Source organism: Leopardus geoffroyi, chromosome A3, assembly GCF_018350155.1.
Source record: "Leopardus geoffroyi isolate Oge1 chromosome A3, O.geoffroyi_Oge1_pat1.0, whole genome shotgun sequence".
Lineage (NCBI taxonomy): Eukaryota > Metazoa > Chordata > Mammalia > Carnivora > Felidae > Leopardus > Leopardus geoffroyi.
Genome location: NC_059336.1, coordinates 67,020,023 through 67,042,743, shown reverse-complemented (window position 1 = coordinate 67,042,743; position 22,721 = coordinate 67,020,023). Strand labels below are relative to the sequence as shown.

The 22,721-nt window shown below is 50.7% G+C and overlaps 1 protein-coding gene across 1 annotated transcript in view; it reads left to right on the top strand.

Annotated features, from left to right (window-relative positions):
• Positions 1–22,451, top strand: part of KCNK12 (potassium two pore domain channel subfamily K member 12) — a 50,433-nt gene extending 27,982 nt beyond the window's left edge. The window contains exon 2 of the mRNA XM_045445972.1: positions 21,416–22,451. Within this exon, the coding sequence (XP_045301928.1) occupies positions 21,416–22,317 (902 nt within the window). The 3' untranslated portion in view covers positions 22,318–22,451. The remainder of the gene's footprint in view (positions 1–21,415) is intronic.
• Positions 22,452–22,721: the final 270 nt, after the last annotated feature.

Below are 22,721 nucleotides of genomic sequence, written 5' to 3'. Positions count from 1 at the left end.
GATCATGACCTGAGCCGAAATCAAGAGTCAGACACTCAACCAACTGAGCTACCCAGGCACCCCTAGACTAATTTTTTTTTAAACCAAAACCCCTTCTTACTCTGTTTGTTGAGCACCTGCTGAGTACCTGGTATCATGTTGAATCAGAGTGAGACTAGGATGGAGACTGGTTGGCAAAGGCCAGTCCTTGGGCCATGCACACCCCAGACAGTGTGTGAGAAGCAGTCAGCATCTGTGTAATCTGCCTGGGCTCCAGGAAGGCCAGACTTCGGCCCCCGAGCCCAAGCCCAGCTTCTGGCATGAGAGAGAGCCTGGAGGGACGTGGCACATGAGAACCATGGGGCCTGATGGTGTGGGCCCGGCTGGACGAACCCAGCAGGCCTGATGGGAGCAGCTGGCTCCTTGGCTGCCCTCAGCTCGCCCGGGAGGTTATTGCTCTGGGTATAAACAGTCCCCTGCAGCTAGCAGGATAAATATAAACACAGCCTCCTGATCAGGGCTCAGAAACTGAGCTGTGCATCTGAGCTCCCTGCTGCCACCGCTGCTGCAAAAACCCAGGATAAGCAAGGGTGCGGCGATGTTGGGCTTCCGCAGCCTAGCTCACAGGCTGGGTCGGTCAGCTTGGACCACCAGCACCAAGTGCCATGGACTGGGTGGCTTATTTTCTCATGGTTCTGGAGGCCAGAAGTCCAAGATCAAGGTGTCCATAGGGCTTGTTCCTTTGAGGCCTCTCTCCTTGACATGCAGGTGGCTGTCTTCTCTGTGTGCGTTCACACAGTCTTGCCTCAGTTTGTGTCTGCATCCTAATGTCCTCTTCTTACAAGGACCCCAGTCCTGGGGGAGCCTGGGTGGCTTAGCTGGTTGAGTGTCCAACTTTGGCTCAGGTCATGATCTTGAGGTTTGTGAGTGAGAGCCCCACATTGGGCTCTCTGCTGACTGTGTGGAGCCCACTTCAGATACTCTTTTCCCCTCTCTCTCTGCGCCTCCCGTGCTGGCACTCTGTCTCTCTCTCTCTCAAACATAAATAATTAAAAAAAAAAAAAAGACCCCAGTCCTATTTAGGACCTACTTATGTGGTGTCATCTTACTTTAAACTGCCTTGTTAAAGCCTCTATAAACAAATACAGTCATTTTAGGACTTCAACATAAGAATTTGCGGGAACAAGAGGTCAATGAGGTAATCCCCCTGCCTTCAGACTGAAACATGTCAGAGCCTTCCTTGGTGAAGGAGAGTTGGTCTGCATTTTAAAAACCACCTTAGAGAAAGAGATTCCATACATTTGGTGGGGTCACTGTGACTTAAGATTTTTAGAAATTGCTGATGCTTATTATATACGACTAAAAGCCGGCTTCTTTCCACAGAGTGTGAACAAACTTAGTGATAAAACTAGACTAAACTGAAGGGTAAGCTCTAAGAGAGCAGGGCTGTGCCCTAGCACGGTGCTTGCACAGAGCAAGTGCTCAGCAGGTCTTGTGGACAGGAGGAAGCGGACAAGGGAAGGAGGGAGGGGCAAAAGGAGCTAAAAAAAAAATAGTTGCAAATCGATGAGGGCTATCCCAAGTGTAGGACACAGTCCTACAGCCATCGGTCACTGCATCGGCTCTGAACTTCCCCCGAGCAGGCACACTGGGTGCTTAGCATTCAAGAAAAGGAGGGGCGCCTGGGTGGCGCAGTCGGTTAAGCGTCCGACTTCAGCCAGGTCACGATCTCGCGGTCCGTGAGTTCGAGCCCCGCGTCAGGCTCTGGGCTGATGGCTCAGAGCCTGGAGCCTGTTTCCGATTCTGTGTCTCCCTCTCTCTGCCCCTCCCCCGTTTATGCTCTGTCTCTCTCTGTCCCAAAAATAAATAAACGTTGAAAAAAAAAATTTTTTTTTAAAAAAAAGGAAGCAAGTACATGCAAGTGCCCCTGGGAAACCGATACTTTGGATCTTAAATTCGAGAAGCAAATCTCACGGATCTTTAATAAGGGACATGGGCAATATTTTTACCTTGGTTCTGCAGAAAACACAGACATGGCCTTCCTAAAGGCAGAAGGTAAAACATTAAATCATTCCTGAAGGCATGTCTGTGAGGAGCGAGGGTAATATGGTCTGCAGTTGCTGTTTTCTGATGATGTGACTCAACACAGAGACGGCATTTGGAGATCCCACGAGAGGGGGCTTACTGCTTAGAGTCCCTGGACTCTTGTTCAGGCCTCTAATGGGCTGAGCCTGTGTCCTCCCAGACACTGAGCCCCTTGACACAGCAAACACGGCTCCTGGCTGGCACACAGTAGGCACTTCATAATGTTACAGAAGCACATGTGAGGGGGTGGTATAGTCTGAAATGTTCGTGTCCCCCCAAAATCCATGTTGAGACCTAACCCCTAAGATGATGGTATTAAGTGGTGGGGCCCTTGAGAGATGACTAGGTTATGAGGGTGGAGCCTTATAAAAAAGATCCCAGAGAGATCCCTCACCCCTTCTCTCATGTAAACACAGAGAAAACGTGCCATCTGTGAACGAGGAAGAGGGCTCCCAACAGACATTGAATCTGCTGGCACTTTAATCCTAGACTTTCCAGTCTCCAGATCCATGAGGAATAAATTTCTGTTGTTTACGAGCCACCCCATGTACAGTATTGTGTTACAGCAGCATGAACGGGCTAAGACAGGGAGTGAATGCCTAAAAGCAAGAGCTGACACTTGAAATTTTAGGACCCTTTGTAGGTATTTCCTCCAGGACAGAGGTCCGCCCAGCCAGGCCTTCTCCCTCTCTGCCCTTGCAGGGTGTGTAACCTTAATAACGAACACTTGACTGAGGTTCACCCTGCCAGGCACTCTGCTGGTCCAAGAGCCACCCTGCAAGGTACCACTGTCTCCATTTGATAGATGAAGACACGAGACGTGGCAAATAGCTCTGAGTGAGTGTGGGGCTAGCTACAACCTGAACCTCTGACTCCAGGGCCTGGGATTTTAACCACAGTCTTCTGATACTTGGGCAAGTTATTCACCCTCCCCACCTATTCTGTTCAGGCTGCCATAACCAATATACCCTACACTGAGTGGCTTAAACCGTATTTATTCCTCACAGCTCCGGAGGCTGGGAAGTCCAAGATCAAGGTGCTGACAGATGCGGTGTCTGACAAATGCCCCTCCCTGGTTCGTGGGCGACACCTTTTCTCTGTGTCCTCATATGACAGAAGGGATGAGGGGATCTGGTCTTTATAAGGGCACTGACCCCATTTGTGAGAGCTTCTCCCTCATGACCTAATCATCACCTCTCAAAGGCCCCACCTCCTAATACCATCACCTGAGCAGGGGGGTGGGGGGGTAGGATTTCAACATATGAATTTGGGGTGGGGTGGGGGGAGACACACAAACATTAAGACCTTAATACTCCCTGAGGTAAAGTAAGTGAAGCACCCGTCTTGGCCCCGAGCCTTGCTGGGTGGGGATGTCCTAGCCTTCCTTCGTAAGGGCTTCAAAGACAGGCTCCCCACTTGCATCCATTCCTCCTCTTTCAAGACCTCTGCACCCCCTGCAGCCTGGCATCCATAAGGCCCCACCCCCTCCTTTCATGTCTAGAGCCAGCTTCTCCCAGTTGCCAAATCCCAGGGAAACTGTCAGGTTTCTATCTGACTAGATCCTTCTAGAAGTCTCCAACCCCTTTCTGTCTCATTTCTGCTTCTCAAACCCTTTGTCTGCTCTAGCTTCAGTGACTTTGTTCTCTCCTGCTTCTGCGTCTTCCCCCTTTCTTTAGTCTCCTTCTGGCTACTGCCCTGTTCGGGGCCACCCCCACCTGTTTGGCGCCACAGTCTCTGAACTGGACTCCTCGATCCTGGCCCTTCAGGCTGCCCTCCACACGCCAGCCAGAGAAACTGGCTTTTTAAAATTATTTTTATTACCATCGTGTAAAAATTTTAATAGCTAAATACTGATTGAGAGCACATGAACACTATATACAAAATACAAACTGACACGCCCTCCAATATTTCCCTGGTTATAAATGAAAGAATCTAGGTTTGAGAGGTAGGAGGTACAAACTCTGGCTCAGACTCGAGGAAGTCAGATGTCGTGGAATTCACATCACTTCCCATAGACTTATTTCCTGGTCTGTAAAATGGGGATGATGGTGCCATTCTCCTTCCCGGGTGGTAGCAGTGGCTACATGTGATAGGACATAAACATTTGCCCTGTACACCGAAGAGCTGATGGTGGTTCTCATAATCTTAATTCCTTCTAGAATGGCATGTGATCCTCCCGATCGAGAACAAAGGGAGCGATCAGTTATATTCAGCATCTCTGCTGCCCCTTGAAATCTACTTGAATAGTTGTATTTCTTCCTCTTTAAGACCACTAGTTTGTTTACCCTTCATGCTAAAATCAAATGAGAGTGAGAGGTTTTCGGACACTCTAGGACATCTGCCTGAGTTCAACTTTTCCCCGAGAGGGTCCTTGAGAGATTTGCTGACTAATCTCTCTGTCCAGGATTTTTTTTTTTTTTTTTTTTTTTTTCCTGCTCTCTACTCCCATCTCCAGCTCCCCTGCCTCAGGGCCTTTGCTCTGGCTGCTGACTGGCCTGGAACACTCTTACCCCAGATACCTCCTTCCAATCCTTCATCAAATGTTACTCCTTAATGAGACCTGCCCTGACTCACCCCACTTCATACTGCAGTGTGCCTCCTCCCAGCCCACAGCTGGGCCAGCTCTATTTTTTTTCTTTTCTCCATAGCACTTACTACTTGCTAACACAGTTTACTTGCATATTATGTTTGTACTTTATTATCCATCTCTCATGCTGAAATATAATCCTCTTGGGGGCAGGGAACTTTGTTTGAATTACTGATGAATCCCAAGGGCCTAACACAACACCTGGCACACAGTAGGCCCTCAATAAGTATTTGTTGAGCACATGAAAGCCTCCTTCACTGGCTCCTCTTCTGTCCTTTATTATTTTTATTATTTATTTATTTATAGAAAGCACAAGTAGGGGAGAGGGACAAAGGAGAGAGAATCTTTTTTTTCTTTTAATGTTTATTTATTTTTGAAAGAGACAGAGCATGATCAGGGGAGGGGTAGAGAGAGAGGGAGACACAGAATCCGAAGCAGGCTTTGGGCCCTGAGCTGTCAGCCCAGAGCCCAATGGGGGCTCAAACTCATGAACTGTGAAATCATGACCTGAGCTGAAGTCCAAATGAGCCACCCAGGCACCCCGAGGGAGGGAGGGAGAGAGGGAGAAAGGGGGAGAGAGGAGGAGGGGGGGGAGAGAGGGAGAGGTGGGGGGAGAGAGGGAGGGGGAGGGAGAGAGGGAGGGAGGGAGGGGGAGGCGGGGAGAGGGGGAGAGAGGGAGAGAGGGAGAGAGGGAGACAGAGAAAGACAGAGAGAGAATGAATCAATCTTAAGCAGGCTCCATGCTCAGCCCAGAGCCCAATGCAGGACTTAATCCCATGACCCTAGGATCATGACCTGAGCTGAAATCAAGATGTAAGGGTTCAACTGACTGAGTCACCCAGGCACCCTTCTTCTGCTCTTTAAATACTGGGGTTCCCCAGAGGCCCTCATTGTCATACAGCACACTCTCCCCGAGAAACCTTACCCACATGACCCCTGAGTCCATCTCCCAATCTCCACCTGCTTGCCTAAGGCATGTTTACTACTTAGCTAATGGTACCATCTGTGGGAAGCCCCCCAGGCCCCTTCTCTTATTTCCTGGCTTCTTGTGACATCTCCCATGCTGTCCTTTTCATCTGGCATCAGGGTCATTCTTTTGAGAACAGGGGCCTTATTTTACTCATTTTTATTTATAGATTTTATTTTTTATTTTTTTAGTAATCTCTATGCCCAATGTGGGGCTTGAACTCATGACCCTGAGATCAAGTCACATGCTCTATTGAGTGAGCCAGCCAGGCACCCCTATGTCTACATTTTTTAAATGTTGTTGGGGGGGAAGTTATGATTTCAAAAGTAGTAACTATCCCCTCTGTACCACAGGGAATGTGAGATATTTATAAAAGCATACAGAAGAAAATTAAAATAAAAATCGCCCATATTTCTACAACCTAGAGGTATGTTCCACTCACAAAACTAAATACATGTGCATACACACACACGCACATGCATATACACATATTTTTTAAGTACATTGGAAGACTTAGAAGGAATTTCCTTATTTTTTTAATGTTTCAAGATTTTATTTAAATTCTAGTTCGTTAACAGAAGGAATTTCTTTAAAAAAAAATGAATGGCTTCCAATAAAATGCTATTATGAAATGCTGAGTGCAGAACCATTTTGAGAAAGACAAAAACGGCCCCAGAAAGCCAGGAACTGGCCTGTGCTCACATCTAGGCTGGGGTGTTCTCACATTCAACATAAGCAATTCTGCAGGACACCCGCATCACACAAGGCCTCTTTATGACTACAACGGAGTAAGATAAAACCAAGACCTATAATCACGCCCAGACACAGAGCAAATAAGAACATCACCCAAGCCACGAACAGGACCAAACACCCCCCTCTGGTTACTATGAGTGACTTCTACTTCTTTACCAATCACAGCTATGGTTTTGCTCCATGACTCCCACCTTCTAAGTAAGAAGTATGTTTTTAATGTTTATTTATTTTTGAGAGAGAAAGAGAGGGGCAGAGAGAGAGGGAGAGAGAATGCCAAGCAGGCTCCATGCTGTCAGCTCGAGGAGGGTCTCAAACTCATGAACTATGAGATTATGACCTGAGCCGAAATCAAGAGTCGGGTGCTTAACTGACTGAGCCACCCAGGTGCCCCAGAAATATTTTTTTAATGTTTATTTATTTTGAGTGGGAGAGAGAGAGAGCACGAGCAGGGGAGGGGCAGGGAGAGAGAGATCCCAAGCAGGCTCCAAGCTGTCAGTGCAGAGCCTGTCATGGGGCTCAGTCTCACAAACCATGAGATCATGACCTGAGCTGAAATCAAGAGTTGGACACTAAACCAACTGAGCCACCCAGGCGTCCCTATGTAAGAAGTATTAAAATGCCCAATCCTAGAATGATCCCTGCTACCTGAGCAAAGCCTTGCTTCCTTGAGCCCTCCCCCAGATCACCTAATACAAGCTCAAATCCTAAGTAAGTCCTTTCTGATACCCACTGGCTAAGAAGCTCCACGGCTCTCCAGGATGTACATCTCCCTTGTTGCAGTGAACTTAATTTTGTTCATCTAAAGATGTGTCCCTGGTGGCCTTTGGCAGCAGGGCACAGACGATACGGTATATCACAGTATTCCCTCCCCTGTCCCATGCCTGGCACATAGCAGGTCTCAAAAACATGTTAGGTGAATTAATTCAAACGAAGGTGGAAACCATGTTTCTGGGACAGTCCCTGCGGGTGACCATTGGACACACTGCCAGTTCTGTCGGGAATTTAGCAGCTGCTCCCTGAGCACCTGCATTGTAGAGGGAGAGAGGAAATGTAAGACATGGGCTGGGTCCTCGTTGACAAGGCGACCCAGAAAAGCACAAAGAGGTAAAGAATACTCTGGGACATGGTCAGTAGTACAGGGGCCACCACAGCAGCACAGAACTAAAAACCCGATGAGCTAAAAGTGCTGCCAGGTGATGAATGGACTTCAGATAAGTGTAAAGAAAAGGAAATAAGCCGTTACAGACCTTGCAAGATGGGGAAGGACAGGTGCAGAGGCATGGCATGGGGGCGGGGTGGGGGAGTGTTCGTGGCACATCTCCTAGACACTAGGTTCTGTTCAGGCTGCAGCTTTGACCATCTTGCTTGCCTCGTATCCACCAATGCGCGACACAGAGCAGGCTTTCAGTAAATTCCTAGTGAATGAGTGTGTGTGTGTGTATGCATAAGGCAGTGAGGGTACCCGAGGGCCTGAGGAAGAAGGTTCAAAGAGGGGAGATGATGCTAGAAAAATGGGTCAGGGCCTGAGTGCCAGACTAAGACATTCCAGATCCTTCTGTCAACTGGGAGCTCAGTGTGGCTTGAGCAGGATAGTCCATCTAGGACAGTGTGCAGAAGGAGGGTCCCAAGTCATCAGGGCCTCTCTATGAATGGGGTGCCAAAAGCAAGGTGAGGAGAAATGTAGGATTTAGAGTCAGGCAGACCTGAGTTGGAATCTCAGTTAGGCCATTTTCTGTGACCCTGGACAAGGTCCTTCACGGTGCCGAGCCCCAGCCTCCATCTCCTGTCACTTAGCATCTGACACACACTCATGGCGCAGACCCTTGGCAGGGGTTTTGGTCACTGTTTGCCATCACGGTATGATCATTTGCATGTTTTAGAGCAAAATCAGTGCATTCTCTGAACCAAAGAGGAGTCGGGCCTCAAGAGGGTGAATGGAAAGAACCATGGGTGTGGGGTTTGGGACCTGTGTGCTGGTGTTCTTTCATTCATTACTTGACTTCTCTGGGCCTTGGTTTCCTCACCTGAATAAGGACCAGAAGCACTTGCTCCAGGAATTTCTCCGGGGTACATCTTGGAAAGCACCAGCAGAGTGCCGGGCATGGGCTAGGGCTCCATACCAGTCCCTCCATCCCTCACCTCCCGTGAGCAGGTGGTCACCCACCCTTCCCCATAGGCGGCTGAGAGCACAATGGGCAGTAGGAGCTGCCCTGCCCCATTTGGAGGAGATGGCACCCCTGATCCCTTGGCCTCAGTCCTGGGGCCACAGGTCCAATCCCTCCTGACACAGCCAGGCCCTAACAGAGGCCCCTGTGCCAAGCGAGGCACCGTGACAGCCCCTCTAGCTTGTTTGCCAGCCCACAGGGCAGGGGGCATGTCACAGGGGTCTGTGGGGACCCCAAGAGCGTTTCCCCAGGTCCGGCTCTCAACACTGGGCTTGTCTGTCTCTAGCACTCTCTGGAGCAGCCCACAGCCCTCCTTCTGTGAGGAGAGGTGCGGGGGGGGGGCGGGGGGAGCAGGAGCCACGTGCTGGGACAGCCCCTCACACAGACCAGGGCCTTGAAGAGCACCCCTGTGCACAAAGAGCCTCGGAATCCAGCTTCCCAGGCACTTGGCCCCCTTCCCTGCATCTCTCCTCCTTCAAATGTGCCTTGCAGCTCCATGGGCAGGGGTGAAGGATGGGAAGCTGCGCTTCTCCAGGCGCACGAAAACGGAATTGGCCAAGAGGCGGGGGAACTGTCGGTGGGAGAGCACGATTCTGCCTTACAGGAACCACCATGGGCTTTAAAACCTCTGCTCCTCTATGGTACAGGATTTGAGGTGACAGGAGATTCAGGTGATGATGTAGTGACACTTCCAAGCAGGGTTGACACACCTGCTTTCTCCCCACAACCATGTCTGCCTGAAAGGTGAGCTCTCAAGCTCCTCACCACAGCCCCGTGCGGGGGAAACCCCCCCTTCCCCCTTCCTCCCCCCCCCCCCCACCTCCCCTGAGGTCCAGGAGCAAGGCCAGGGCGGCCTCTGGCTTCCCCCATCTCGCTGCGCCCTCTCCAGGCTCCTGTTGGCCAGGCCTCTGTCCCATCAGAGACCGCTCCTCACTCCCCCTGGCCTTGGATCCAGCCTTCTCCCACAACCCTGGGCTGAGGCTAGGGCTCTGCTCTTTGGGGAGGGTGGGGGGCAGAAGGGGCAGTGATCTCATCCCCCAAAAGGATTAGTCATGAGAGAGGCAGGGACAGATCTGGGGGGCAGGACGCAGGATGGGCTCCATGTAAATGACTCATCTTCCCGCCAGCTCCGCGGGGCCTGGGTTTGACAGCTGCTCCCGGGGAGAGGTTGTTAAGCAGGAGCTACCCGGAGGCAGGAGTAGTTAACCGGCTTTTAATAACTCATTTTGCTGAATGATTTCTGGTGAGGAGAGAAAAACCTTAATCCCACAGAAGCAGCACAGAGTGGGAGGAGGTTCAAGTCAGCCCGGCTGGCTGGGAACGCCCATGCCAAGGTTCAAAACTGGTTCTCGGGGTCACTTGCCCATTGCTCACAGTTTACCAAAACTTTTCTAACATTAAACATCACTGGCCTACAGCGCTCAGCCTTCTTTTCCCAGCCCCCAGCCCCCTGCCGTCTAAGCCACCCCCAACTGCTCTCCTGTTCTCATCAAGAATCATCCCAGAGGCCCCCACAGAACAACCCAAAAGCAAACAGGAAATGAGGAGGGGCCCACATTCTCCAGGTGCTTTGCTGGCAGTGCCTCTTTGTCCTGAGTCATGGGGCGTCCGATACGAGCTCAGCCCCACGCTCAGCTGCGGAAAGAAGGGGACCAGGAGCTGCTGTCCTCGAGAAACTGTCCATCTGGTTTGCAATTGAGAGAAATCCACAAGTGCCAACAAATACAGCAGCCCACGGTCTTGGCTTTTCTGTAACGGTCCCGTTTTCTAGGATCCTGCCATGCGAATTTGGGGGATTGGAGAAGGCAGTGCCTCCCTCTAGCTGGGCCTCCCACCGCGCACAAGGCCAGAGCCTGAGGCGAGTCCAGAGGGTGCTGTCACTCACCTGAAACTGCCCAGCAAACTGAGGCCCAGGGAGGTAAAAGCAGGCAGTGGTAGAGTCGGTCTTAGGTGTGTAGATGGGGAGCTCTTTCTTGCCGCTGAAACTTCTGGTCACGGCTCGCCCCTGGCTTCCACGTTTCACCCGATGCACCTGAGCTGTGATGGAAGAGCTGTGCCTCTCCCGTGCTGTTTGCCAATTAAGCTCGCTGCTTTGTGAACACTCAGCATGTCCCAGGTGCTGCGGGAGGCGTGTGGGAACCACCTCCTCATGGACTCCTCACAGTAACCTTCCGAGGTAGGCAGTCAGCAGGCCATTTTTAGAGGGAGAAGTAACCTGTCCGTGTTGCCGCATTCACAAGTGAGGCATGCGCCTGAGGCCACAGCCTCTGCTCCCAGTCTCTGCTGTCGGCTCTCCAAGAAAGGTGACGTTGGCCCTTCCCAAGCCTGCAGGAATGGAGACATGCCAATTTTGTCTTCTGTAGCGTGAAGTTTCCGGAACTTGTAAGTTTGTACAAAGGCAGGGCATGTTGCCGGATGTCAGGCTCAGATGCTGGAGAAGCTTCTGGAGGTGCCCCTGGAGGTGTTTCTAGAGGCCTCATTCCCACAGTGTTCCCGTAGTTCAGCCTGAGAACAAGGTGGATGGGAAGTTCTCCCACATCGTCCCCTTCCTTCCACACGGTCATCTGATCCATAGGCGAGCGTTACTGGATACTGTGGGCCAGGCTGAGCCCCTCGCATACCCGGCCCGGTGCCTGGCACCCTCCCAGTGGACATGCTTTTCTCAGACCCAGGCCTCAGCTTCCTCCCTCTCCAAACTCCACTCCCTCCCCAAAACACACACCCTTCTGGACTGAACACAAATACACCTTCCTCCATAAGTCTTTCCTAGACCCTCCACGGGGAGGACCTCAGCCCCAGTACTGACCTACGCTGGTCCGGGCGCACCTGGGTACTGGGGACAGTTTTAAGTTTCCCCAGTGATTCTCTTGCATAGCCAGAGTGAAGAGCCACTGTTCGAGCCACAAGCAACCGACCTCCCTTTCTTCCAAACTCCCCTGCGTTTGACTCTCTCCTTTATCACATCGCAAGCTCTTTCCTCCACGTTCACCTCCTGGCTCTGCCGCTTGTTCTGTGATCTGGGCAAGTTATTTAACCTCGGTGTCTTTATCTACTAAGTGTGACCGCATTTACTAATCTCACAAATGGAGATGATAACAATTCCCACTGTGGTTCATCACATCTAAGATTAGAAATGCACCATCGATTAGAAATGCACCATTATTGTGTACCGTTAAGAATTTAAAATGTTGCCAAATAAACCATGCCAGGTCATTGACTGTAGGAAGCATCCTGATTTCAAGAATGTTAAAATTCAAGGGAAAAAAAGCTGTGACTTAGAGTGAATGAAAGCCAGTGCCTCATGGAGTCGTGAGGATGAAATGCATGGATATACATGAAGTCTTGGCACAGTGCCTGGAAATAGTGAGGGCTCAATACATGTCAGCTATTATTATCCCCCTCCACGTTTTTATTCCTCACTGAATGCTTTAGTGACTTTCCCCCACCATTCTTTCAGCCCCAGCTCTCCCAAAATATTCGGGGCTTACCCAGGCTGGTTAGTTGTCCCCCAAGCCCCCCCGCCACAGCCCGAGGGTCCAGGGCTGAGGCTCATGTCCCAGGGAAATCTTTCTGGCCTGATGCCTTCTCAAGTGTCCAACCTTCCTCCAAGAAGAAGCTCCCTCCTTCTCCCTGAGAGTCAGTGTCTTGGCACTGGCCACAGAGCAGCCCAATGGCATTCCACCTTCCACCCCCCAGCCCACCCGGAGTCTCCCACTGCTCCCTGCTTACCTGGTGGGGGGGGGGGAGGGGAGGGACACAGGAAGGCCTGGCTGCTAACGTAGCCTTGGGCAAGACCCAGCCTCCTTGATATTAAAGTGAGGCTGTTCAGAGGCACCTGGGTGGCTCAGTCAGTTAAGCATCCAACTTCGGCTCAGGTCATGATCTCACGGTTTGTGAGTTCGAGCCCCGCATCAGGCTCTGTGCTGACAGCTCATAGCCCGGAGCCTGCTTTGGATTCTATGTCTCCCTCTCTCTCTGCCCCTCCCCTGCTTGTGCTCTGTCTCTCAAAAATAAATAAATGTTAAAAAAAAATTTTTTTTTAAAGTGAGGCTGTTCATCCTTCTACCAGCCAGTCAGGAAGGATCAAATGAGATGGCTTCCCAGGGGATTGTGCCAAGCAGACAAGTGGAGCCCTGGTTAGGGTCACCAGATTGAGCATATAAAAATACAGGACACCTAGTTATATTTGAATTTCAGATAAATAATGAATCTTTTTTTTTTTTTTTAGTGTAAATGTGCCCCATGCAATGTTTGGGACATACTTACACCAAAAAATGATTCGTTATTTATCTGAAATTCATGTTTAACTGGGAGTTCTGGCTTTTTAAAATATTTAATTATGAGAGGGAGAGAGCAAGCACACACACACAAACACACTGCAGAGGGTCAGAGAGAGAAGGAGACAATCTCAAGCAGGCTCCATGCTGTCAGTGCAGAGCCTGGGGCTGCGCTTGAACTCCTGAACCATGAGATCATGACCTGAACTAAAATCAAGAATTGGACACTTAACTGACTGAGCCACCCAGGAGCCCCAGAAGTTCTGTATTTTATCTGGCAATGCTAATGAGTCTCCTTGCCCATCCCTGCCCACTGACCCCACATCTCAGCTTTCCTACTGTCTCTGGTATTTAACGCTCACCCTTGAGAGATTCTTGAAATTTTTACTTTCAGTCATTCAGTCAACAAATAACTATCAGTGCCTACTTTACATGAGGTTCCTTTGTCCACTGTAGAGCACAGAAAGATTCATAATAATAAATCTTTATTTAAGGCTTATTAATGTGCTAGGCACTAAATATTCTGCATATATTTAACTCAAAACAAAAAATTATTGAGGCAGTTATATTGTCTCCATTTTACAGATGAGGAAATTGAGGCTCAGAGAGGTTAATTGGTGGAACTAGATTCAAACCTGAGCAACCTAGTTCCAAATAGCCAATTACGATGTGGTCCCACCTGCCAGGGATTCCCTGTCTCATTGTGGAGACAGGCCCCAAAAGGTAATTCATGCTGTAAGTCATCTGTGCTCGCTACTCAGGATTCACTGACCAGCTGCAGCGGCATCACTGGATGCCAGGTTACAAATGCAGAATCAGGAACCCCGCCCCAGAATTCAACAAGATCCCCAGGCGGGTCCTAGGCAAACTAGTTTGAGAATCCCTGCTCCAAACCAGCAGAGGGAGAGTCTATTTATTCACTCGACAAGCTGAGCTCCAGCACGTTCTGCATCCCAGGGGCTATTCCAGGCACCGCATTGTCACGGTGACTGTTGAAAATGTGGGTACTCCTCAAGCGCTTTTAAAAATGTCTTATCCTCAATTCTTCCTGAGGGTGGAGTGCAGCATTTCCCAAAGATTATTCTTTGAAACACTCAAGTCACCTGAGGTGATTAAATACAGTCTATGGTCCAGTTAGTGTGGGGAACACTGGAGAGTGCCAGCACAGCCTACTCGGATTCATAAGTCACATTAACATAAGTGCTCTGAAAAGTCCTACCATAAATAAACATGTTGCCCTTACATCCACCTTTTTTTTTTTTTTTTTAATTTTAGGAATTCTCCTCTCCCCACCGCCATTAAGCATGTTTTATCATCTTAAGGAGCATATTTTTTTTTAATGTTTACTTATTTTTGCGAGAGACAGAGCATGAGCAGGGGAGGGGCAGAGAGAGAGGGAGACAGAGGATCCCAGCAGGCTCCGCACTGTCAGCGCAGAGCCCGATGCGGGGCTCAAACTCACCAACTGTGAGATCACGACCTGAGCCGAAGTCGGAGGCTTAACCGACTGAGCCACCCAGGCTCACCTTGAGGAGCATACTTTGGCATAGTGTATTACAGTTTACAAAGAGAGTTCACATTGCGGGGGGGCGGGTGGGGGTTTACGTTGTACAGATGAAATTGAGGCTTAGAGAAGTTAGTGGTAGCAATTTGCTTCACGCTTGGCTGATAGAGGCCACAACAGAGGTCATAACTTCCAGTTCAACTCTGGTTCTATTTCCTGGACACTGAGCTGCTCACCCAGGCCCTCAAACCATCACACCAGTTGGAGTATGTTTGGTGGCATGTAATGGAAGGTGTAAGCAGGCAAAAGGGTTTATGGGCTCAAGCAATGGGAAGGCTGGAGGTAGGTGGGGCAGCATGGCCAGTTTGATTTGACAGCTCACTGGGGCCATGAAGGCCCCATTTCTTTCTGGCTGCCTCCACTCAGCCTCCTGCAGTGTCAGCTTCATCTAAGGTTGGCCCCACCTCATGGCCACAGATGGCTGCCGACTACTCCTGGGGCCAGGGCAGCTCTAGAGGGAGAAATCTTTTAACCCGGGAACTATCAGAGAAACTCTTCTTTGAGCTGATTTACTTGAATGAAGTCATGTGTCCACTCCTACACCAATCTCTGTAGCCATAAAAGTGTCCTGCACTGATTGGTTTAGGCTTATCCATCCTTGAGCCAGTCATGGTAAGGGACTGGTAATCTCGATTGGCCTAGACTAACAGAGCCCACCCCTGATGCTCGGTCAGTTCTTCCAGTGGCCTGGCTGCCTCCTATAGGAGTTGGAGGTGGGAGGTGTTGTTAAGGAGACAGCCACAATATCCACAAGTGTTTTAGGCTGCTTGAAATTTAAATCAACAGAGCACCACAATATACCCTTTAAATATCTTACAATTTTATGTATTAATTATACCTCAGTAAGACAATTTTTTAAAGGAATTTAAATCAAAATATTTGAAATTGGGCAGATTCCAACCAGTAGGACATACAAGGCTACCTTATCACATTTTTTCTAAAGAAAAGGCTTTAGCCCGCCTGCATCAGAATCATCTGAAAACATTCGCTAAAATGTAGATTCCTGGGCCCTTTTCATGACACACTAAATAAACTTCTGGAGTGGGAATCTGCATTTTGTTAGCACCACATTCTAACTGAGCTAACCAGCCTCTGCTTTGGAATCTGCCCTTTAATCATTTTAATCATACATCTCAGTTGCTTGGATCAGCCCTGATTTATGGCTTTCCTGGTGTAATGATGATCAGTGCCCCTTTTACTCTCAAAAGTATACTGGATTGGACTATATATTATATCTCCCCTTCTCTAAGTTGACACTGTAGAGCCAGCAGGAAATGTACCCCAGGTAAAGAGCGAAGACTCCCCAACCTTCTGCCACAATGGAAAGGGCTCCAGCGTCAGCTCAGCCACTTACAAATGGAAACTCAGCCGGTACCTTCACCTCCCTTAGCTCATGTCTTTATTAAAGCTGATGATGCCTCCCTCCCAGGGTGGTTGGGGGATCGGATGAGAGGACAAGTGTCCAGTGTCCAGCACGGACACTGCCAGCCAGGGGTACCTGATAGAGATCAGTACGGGCCTCTCCATCTCGATTCCAGCCTCTTTGAGCTGAACTCCAGAGGCCCTGTCACCAGAGCCCCAATTGCAAAGGCAGCACCAGACAGGCTGTGGGAACGAGCTTCACAGTTTTTGTCAAAGTGGCATAATAAAGCCCCCAAGTGTCTGCTCTTTGCAAACTGGGATGGCAGATCAATTGTGGCATAAACAAAACAGCAGGCTTGGTGTGAACCTGGGGACAGATTACGCCTCTGCAGGGTGTGATTGGGGGAAGGAGGGGACTCTCAGGGTGCCTGAGGTTGCCTTTTTCTGGCTGAGGCTTTAAGGCCCCTCTCAGGAGCCAGCCTGGCTCCCCACAGATTGCCAGAGCTTGAGGGACTGCTACTCCACTCTGGGAAGCAGCACCAGGCACATACCCCACAGCCCTGACCCCAAGGCCTCAGTGCCCCCAGAGCTCTGAGCCTATCGGTGTCAATGGGGAAGGACAGTAAACTGCCACCTATCTCCTGGGCAGAGCAGATGGACAGTGTTCTGTGTAGGAAAGCAAAAGGAGGTGTCGTGGGCACAGAGCCAGACCTTAGGAATAGGGCTGGTGGGAGGGACACTTACACTGGGTGCTCTCTGTACTGGCAGAGAAACTCCTGACCTGCCTGTCCCCTTCCTTCTGGGCCGACTGTGCCACAGCCAGTCAAGCATTTGGCATCATTTTGGGCCTGTGGTCATGGCCATGACGAGACCCCAGAACAAGTTCTGGTTCAGACTCTGTGGGGGCATCGGAGAAAAGCTGTGCCCTGGCCCAGGGGTGAGCCTGCAGAGCAGAGGAGTAGATAAGTACTAAACCTCTAAGAAGGCAGCCCAGATACTCTGAGGGCAGGGACCGCATCTGTCCGGTTTTTCAACATACCCTGAGCCTAGCATGAAGTTGGCCAAGCTGTGTTTCTGAAGGAGTGAATGGGTGGATGTCTGTCTTCCTGTGGCGTATCTAGCGCTGTGGCCTTATGGGGGCCCTAGGATAAGGCCATAACCCTCTGGGGAGGGAGAATGGTCAGTGGGAAACATGTCACATTCTCAGCCACATTCTCAGTCATGAAGGGAAGAGACAAATCCTCAACAGGGAACCCAGACTCTGGAGGGGGGCCAGGAATCTAGACATGGGGGAGTTTGGAGGAATCTGAGGCTGCTCCTGGTGGCCTGGCCTTTGACTCAGGGGAAGGTCAGCTACGGGCAGTCCTGTGAGGACCCCAAGGGGCAGATGAGCCACCAGCCAGACTGTTAGCCAAAAGTACAGGCCCCCCTGTATGGCATGTCCCTAACCAAGCCCTGGGGCATCTGGTTCTAAAGCCTTGCTTGTCTTAGCTGTGCCACAGGAGGGGTGATGCATCCACCTCAGTGGGAACGTTAAAGGAGGAGCCGTGGCCCCTCTCCCCGGCAATGGTCCAGGGAAAGAGAGCCACAGGGGACAGAGGACTCTTAGGGACACGAGTCATGACTCGGGGTCAGCCAGCCTTCCCAGGGGAAAGTGCTCTCTTGGCTGCCAGCCTTGGAGGACTGAAATGAGCTGTTACAGTTGGAAAGGAGGCCCTGCAGTGCTCTCAGAAGGCAGTCTGGGGTTGGTGGAAAGAACATGAATGTTAGACAGCAACAGACCTGGGTTTCAGGCACAGCTTCCCCGCTCTGTGCTGTGAGGCCTTGACAACTACCTAACCCCTTGGTGAGTGGGGTGTCCCTCCCCCACAGCTGTGGCCAAGATGGAGCGAGGCAAGAAAGGACTGTGGGCTTGAGCTGGGGGCTTTGCTGCAGCAAGTGAATCCAGGTGGAACCAGTTTATCCAATGGCCTGACACAGAAGTGACCTTGTCTTCATCTGCTGTCTTAAGGAACTTCCCTTCAGATCCCTTCAGGTCTTGGGCAGATGCTAGAGTTTTCCAATCAGCCTTTTTTTTTTTTTTTTAAGTACCATTAGTCTTAAAATTGAAACTCATTCTCAGATATCCAGTCCCATCTAAATCCAATATAAATCCAGTCTTCAAGTTCACTTCTAATCAAAGATCAGCTTCTCCCTCCAGCTCCATGTCTGGCCCTCAGCTCACGGGCCTGTGGGGGGAGGGCAGTCTGTTGGCTCCGTCTGACATCATTGGTGCTACTATAATCCTTTCTTACCTATTGCCCACTGTTAGAACAGACATATCCTTTCATGGGGCCTATCTATGGGTCTTTGGAGACCACCCACAGGGCCCACTGTTCTGCACCATTCCCTCAGTGGGGGCACCCTCTCCATCCTACCTCCTGGGAGTGCCTCAAATGCTGTCCCAGCACCCCATCTCCTAGCCTCTGATTGCTAGAGGCCCCTCCACCCAGCAGCAACCCTCTTGGGCAGAATGTCTTCAGACCTGGCTGCCTTCTGCACATCCACTTGACCCTGTCACTCTCACACAGCCTTGATGCAACAAGCATCTGAAGTGCAGACTGCTCCCCTCTTCCCACCTCTGTGTGGCCCGCTCCAGTCGGCCTCTCACCCAGAGAACTCTCCAGCACAGCTTCAGACTCTAGGAGATACCTCTGGCTCTCCCAGAACTCTCACTATACTCCATCCAGGGGCCCTGGATGGGCCTGCCTAGTTCTGCAGGTCAGCTAGCCTCTGGGAAGCGAGCTGCCAGCTCCCCTCTAGCTGCAGGTGAGGTGCTCTTGACCGCACCCCCATCACTTGGCCTGGGGGTAGGTGGAGGATGCCACAGCACCTCCTACTATGACAACCACTCTGCTATTTCATGACCATCTCCCGTTATCCCTGAATAACTTCCAGCCTTTCCATGTAGCCCAGGGCTGGGGGGTGCTAGTCACCAGACCCATTTTGATCTAGTAATTCTGCATAAATGCATCTAGAACTTCTCTTTCCAATAGGGGATAATGTGCCACGTGTCACTCTTAGCTTTGAGATTTCAGCTAAAAATCCTGAAGATTAGGAAAATCCCATTCAGTATTCTCTTAGGCAAATTAATTTTCCAGGCTCAGGACTTTCCATTTCTTCAGGAATCTAGCAAAGTGATCCCCTATTAGAGGTGCTGTTTTTCCTCAATGTGTAGAAGCAGTGTCGGGTAGAATGGTCTAAGACCAGGCTAGAAGCCAGGACATGTGTAAGGTATGTGTTCCCAACAAGCTATAGATCATGTCACTTCTGCCCCTGCTCCCTCACTTATACAGTGAGAGATCGAAATTAAGATCCCTTACAGTTAGCAATCTAGCAGGTTTAAAATTTTTTTTAATGTTTATTTATTTTTGAGAGAGAGAGAGCCAGAGACAGAGCACGAGCGGGAGAGGGGCAGAGGGAGATGGAGACACAGAATCTGAAGCAGGCTCCAGGCTCTGAGCTGTCAGCACAGAGCCCGATGTGGGGCTCGAACTCAAGCTGTGAGATCATGACCTGAGCCAAAGTCGGACACTCAACTGACAGAGCCACCCAGGTGCCCCATAGCAGTTTTTTAAAAAGTTTTTCTTATCATAAGAGTACCAAAAAAAGTCACAAGGCACATGGTTAGACAATTATACAACACCCATGTAACCACTACCCAGATTAACATTTCTGGCACCCCAGAGGCCCTGTGTCCCCTCCCGTTTATTACCCCCTGCCATCCCCAGAGGAAACCCCAATTCTGACTTTTATTGAAATCACTTCCTTGATTTTCCTTATAATTTTACCAACCAAGAATGCATCCCTAAAAAAATTACTATAGTTTGGTTTTGCCTGGTTTTGAATTTGAATTTTTTATAAATGGAATAATACAGAATGCATTCTGTGTTCAGCTTCTTTTTTGTGAGATTCATTCATATTATTGCAAGTAGCTGTGGTTCATGCTTTCTCATTGCTGTAGAGTATTTCCTTGTAGGAACAGACTGACTTAGTTGTGGACAATTGGGTTATCGATCCAGGACTTTATATAAATGTGCACATGCAAACAAGCGTGCACGCACACGCACACGCACACGCACACACACAAATACAAATACTCTCATTCCACATATAACCATATAGATTCAAAGCTGATTTCTTTATGAATTCAAGAACTTGGATTTGGCTTTGAAGTGTGGAAAAATCCGTTAAATTGCTTACACTGCTAATATGTTGTTGTTGTTTTTTTCACTCTCTTGTGGCCAAAATCTGAATCTAAGGATATAATCCATCTTCCTCAACATGGGTATTGTCATAGTTTTTCTCCTAAATTAAGTTATTAAGCATAAGATGAAGATCGTGGTCAGGCAATTGAGATTTCCTCCAGGGAATCTCAAGAATGATTAGCATAGAGGCTAAGGAATTACTGGAAAAAAAATCTTTTACCTCTGGCTTTTTTAAGGAAATAGTAAACCAAGTGAGACAGAAGTCTTCAGCACCCAGTTCCCAGGGCTGGCTTCACCCCACTAGCAGCACACAGGCAGCCCCTCTGACATGGCACCTAAATTTAACAGGGATGCCCCTGAACTTTTGCTGCAGAGGTGGGAAAGGTGCCATGGTGCTGTTTGGACAGATGATCTATTTCCAGCTCAGACTCCGAGCGGCAGTGAATTATTTGTGCAAAGAGATTAAACCCCCTTCCGAAACCAGAGTGGGTATGGGTCCCACAGAGAGCCCACAGCCCACAGCCAGCTGAGCACGCAGGTGGGAGGGGAGAGCTGCCCGGGATGGCAAGGGCAGAGCACACTGGTGGGAAGCCAAGCCTTCGGCAGAAATCAAATGATAAAGAATCTCCCTTAAAGCCTGTGCTTTGAACAAGTGGACACGTTAAGGCTTAATTATGAACTAAAAGCAATAAATAGCTGCCCAGGCACAGAACAGGCCTCCCAGGACAAAAGTGACCCCAGACACATGGCAGCATAGGACCCCGCTGGGCCACCACCTTTCCTTTGGCCACAAGTCTGAGCAAGGGTGATGGTGGTCCTTGGATGAGAGAGACACCCAATGACACCCAATGGTAGAGCCAGCTCACTCCCTGAATATTGTGGACTCATTCTCAAGCTTTTTGTCAGTTTCATAAACCCCCTTTTCAGAGACCATCACGCATAGCCACCTGGACTGAACACACTGTACCTGGTCCCTAGTAATCCCAGATCAAATGAAGCCTTTATGGAATCGTGTCCTAAGGAGGCTCACGTGTGCCATTGGTTACATACAAAAAAAAAAAAAAAAAATTGAGGGGTGGGAGAGCAGGTGACATCTCTCTGTAGGCTTTGTAGGTATCTCAATGATTTGCACCCATACAGTGGTTTCATTTCATGAGTCTTTATGGGTCCTTCCTAGTGACCATCCTGCCCACCCATCTTGATCCACAGACCCCAAGACGAGGAGCCACATCTCTGCCATCAGTTTAGGCGTTGCCCCAATCAGGAACCACGCCGCCAAGGGCGAGAAATGTCTAAGTACTGTTTCCCCTCCCCCGAGTGATGCCACTCGGTAGGACCCGCGTCAACACCTATGTACGCCCGGCTCCCCCGCCCAGTGGGCGCCACCTGCCCAGCCAGGACCTCGCTGACCCTTGCCCTGTCTCCACAGGTTTTGGCATGACCACCCCCGCGACGGTAGGCGGGAAGGCCTTCCTCATCGCCTACGGGCTGTTCGGCTGCGCCGGAACCATCCTGTTCTTCAACCTCTTCCTGGAGCGCATCATCTCTCTGCTGGCCTTCATCATGCGCGCCTGCAGGGAGCGCCAGTTGCGCCGCAGCGGCCTGCTGCCCGCCACCTTCCGCCGCGGCTCGGCGCTCTCGGAGGCCGACTGCCTGGCGGGCTGGAAGCCCTCGGTGTACCACGTGCTGCTGATCCTGGGCCTGTTCGCCGTGCTGCTGTCGTGCTGCGCCTCGGCCATGTACACCAGCGTGGAGGGCTGGGACTACGTGGACTCGCTCTACTTCTGCTTCGTCACCTTCAGCACCATCGGCTTCGGGGACCTGGTGAGCAGCCAGCACGCCGCCTACCGGAACCAGGGGCTCTACCGCCTGGGCAACTTCCTCTTCATCCTGCTCGGCGTGTGCTGCATCTACTCGCTCTTCAACGTCATCTCCATCCTCATCAAGCAGGTGCTCAACTGGATGCTGCGCAAGCTGAGCTGCCGCTGCTGCGCGCGCTGCTGCCCGGCGCCCGGCGCACCCCTGGCCCGGCGCAACGCCATCACCCCGGGCTCCCGGCTGCGCCGCCGCCTGGCCGCGCTCGGCGCCGACCCCGCGGCCCGCGACAGCGACGCCGAGGGCCGCCGCCTGTCGGGCGAGCTCATCTCCATGCGCGACCTCACCGCCTCCAACAAGGTGTCGCTGGCGCTGCTGCAGAAGCAGCTGTCCGAGACGGCCAACGGCTACCCGCGCAGCGTGTGCGTCAACACGCGCCAGAACGGCTTCTCGGGCGGCGTAGGCGCGCTGGGCATCATGAACAACCGGCTGGCCGAGACCAGCGCCTCCAGGTAGACCGCCCGGCCGCGCCACGGACCCTCGGCGGGCTGGCGTGCCGCCGGCCGTGGTTTGCTTTCCTTCTCTCAGACGCTGGCGCTTTCTTAATCTTTATCCAATAAAATCAAACCAAAAAAAAAATTTTTTTTTTTAAAGAAATACTATTTGGCCAGGCCTGATGTTATCCAGGGCAGGTTTTGGGGGAGCCTGTTTTCCTCGCGGGTCCCCTCGTGAAGAACGGTGGCCCCCAGCAGATTCTCCTCCAGGGAGAGAGAAAGTGGCACCTCAGACCCCCACCAGGTGCGTACCGCAGCCAGGAGAGGGCCATCCCTGGGTTTTGCGGACTGGCACTGAACCCCGTCCCCATGCACATAAGCAGCCGGCAACCCCAAAGCATATGGTGCAACTTCTCCTGGCTCTGA